This window comes from Temnothorax curvispinosus, unplaced genomic scaffold (genome assembly GCF_003070985.1).
Source record: "Temnothorax curvispinosus isolate PA1 unplaced genomic scaffold, ASM307098v1 QBEX01007135.1, whole genome shotgun sequence".
Taxonomy (NCBI): domain Eukaryota; kingdom Metazoa; phylum Arthropoda; class Insecta; order Hymenoptera; family Formicidae; genus Temnothorax; species Temnothorax curvispinosus.
Window position 1 is genome coordinate 76,973 of NW_020216915.1, and position 1,964 is coordinate 78,936.

General features: G+C 29.2%; 1 protein-coding gene across 1 annotated transcript; it reads left to right on the plus strand.

The window, feature by feature from the left end:
* Nucleotides 1–252: 252 nt before the first annotated feature.
* Nucleotides 253–1,613, plus strand: LOC112456757 (chymotrypsin inhibitor-like). Its single transcript, XM_025019497.1, has 3 exons — nucleotides 253–366; nucleotides 949–1,046; nucleotides 1,309–1,613. Exons 1-3 carry the CDS (start codon nucleotides 315–317, stop codon nucleotides 1,387–1,389), a joined length of 231 nt encoding a protein of 76 aa, XP_024875265.1. The 5' UTR covers nucleotides 253–314; the 3' UTR covers nucleotides 1,390–1,613.
* The last annotated feature ends 351 nt before the right edge of the window (nucleotides 1,614–1,964 follow it).

The following is a 1,964-nucleotide window of genomic DNA, read 5'->3' on the forward strand; positions in this document are numbered from 1 at the left end:
TGATTCTATAAAAATACAAAACATCTGCTTCTAAATTGGGATTAGATTACAAGCCTATAGATAGATAATCATGTTTAAAATTCACATCGCACGTTTCGATAACGGTCCAAGCCTCCGAGCCAATAGTCACGTACAGAACTATGAGATGAGTCGAGAGAAAGAAGGAAGTATGCCGAAAAAATATATCTCGAGAAACAACTTGTCGCGGTCGAAGGCCATCCACCATGGCTATATAAACTCAATGAAATGGACAGCTATCATCAGTCTATCTCGAGTTGTTCGAGTGCAAGCAACGCGAATTCGAAGACACAAGCATGGCTCGCATCGTAGCTTTCCTCCTCCTCATCGTGGCAGTCGCTACAATCAGTAAGTCCAACACAATAATAAACAAAATTGTTAAATATTGAAATTTTATCTGTAAATAATGGAGTTTTACTTTGACGTTACGTAAGAGTGTGCAAGTGTTAGATTAAAACGCAAGTGTTAGATTAAAACGCAAGATCGTGTAATAATAATCGTATTTGTTAAATAAAATTACGGGCGAAGTCATAATAAAGTCAAAATAAAATTATAGCCATTGTTATAGCTTCGCTACATTCCTTTTTTTAAAAAGAAGTCTTTTTTTAATCTCTCTTTCAGTAAATTTCGTATTTGCAATTACAGAAATAAGTTTATTTATAATACAGAATTTAATAGGAAAAGAATACATTTTTCATATTAATCCAATAATAGAAAATTACGTACGTTGTATAAATGTAGAATAATAAGCTTTCTGCTTGACAGCGAGAATGTAACTTGCTGACAGCCGTTTTATAGAACTCGCTTCAGACAATATCTTTATGAAGTAATGAGTAGGAAAAGCGAAACTAAAGAATATTTTATATAATAACAATATTTTTATAAAAACTTTACTATGTAAATAATTAATTTTTAATTACATTTGTGTAGGTGCTGCGCCTAATTGCGGTGAGAACGAAGTATTTAATAGCTGTGGTACATCGTGCCCAAGCACCTGTCAAAATCCAACGCCTAGTATCTGTACACTGGTCAGTATTGAATCCTCTAACGAAAGAGATATATTAAAAAATGTTTTAAACAAGCTGATTAAATATTTTAACAAAATGTTTTCTTCATTTACGTCAAAAAGAAATACACCTGGTATCGACTAGTTTTTTAAAATAATTAATTTAGTTGGAAATTATGTGCATATTTCTTAGCAAATAGAATCTAAAAATATACTTGAAACTAATTTTGATTAAATAAAACTTTTGTAACTTTAATTCTTAATTGCTTTATTTTGTTTTATAGGCATGTATACCTGGATGCGACTGCGCGGAAGGATATGTAAGAGATGCGCAAAACAGATGTATACTTCTACAATATTGTTAATCATTCAGAAAGCATGATTTTCAAACGGGAACATTTTGTATTATCTAAAATGATACGTAAATCCAATCAGCATTAAAAGTCTTTTCGTAGATTAGTAAGCTTGCAGACTTGTAGTTGTACTACACTAATCTAAACAATTGTATTATGAGTTACATTTATTTGAATTGTTTAATTTTGTAAAACCAACATTGCGTTTCATATTTTTAATAAAATATATTCAAGAACATTTAGAAAACTTGGCTTTTTACGAACCTTGTTAATATCATATTTACCAAATTATTACTTGTTTTAAATTAAGAAACGTAAAATAATGCATGTAATGTTAAAGACAAATATATAGAAAACTAAATACTAAAGATAAACTGGCAATTTCTTTTTTAACTCTGCAACAAATTAGCAGTAAATAGTATTCTCTTGCAACGAATATGAATATAATTTTAGTATATCTAATCAATAATTTCAATATCTAATTTTGTTTATGATGATGAATAGACATATAGAAATGTCGTAATATATAATATATTTATTGTATTTCTACTGTATCCTACATAAAATAAAGATAACAGTGCAACTTA

Coding starts and splice junctions, on each gene's coding strand:
- LOC112456757 (XM_025019497.1), top strand. CDS start 315: ATGGCTCGCATCGTAGCTTTCCTCCTCCTCATCGTGGCAGTCGCTACA. Junction 367..948: donor CGTGGCAGTCGCTACAATCA/GTAAGTCCAACA, acceptor ACATTTGTGTAG/GTGCTGCGCCTAATTGCGGT. Junction 1,047..1,308: donor CGCCTAGTATCTGTACACTG/GTCAGTATTGAA, acceptor TTTGTTTTATAG/GCATGTATACCTGGATGCGA.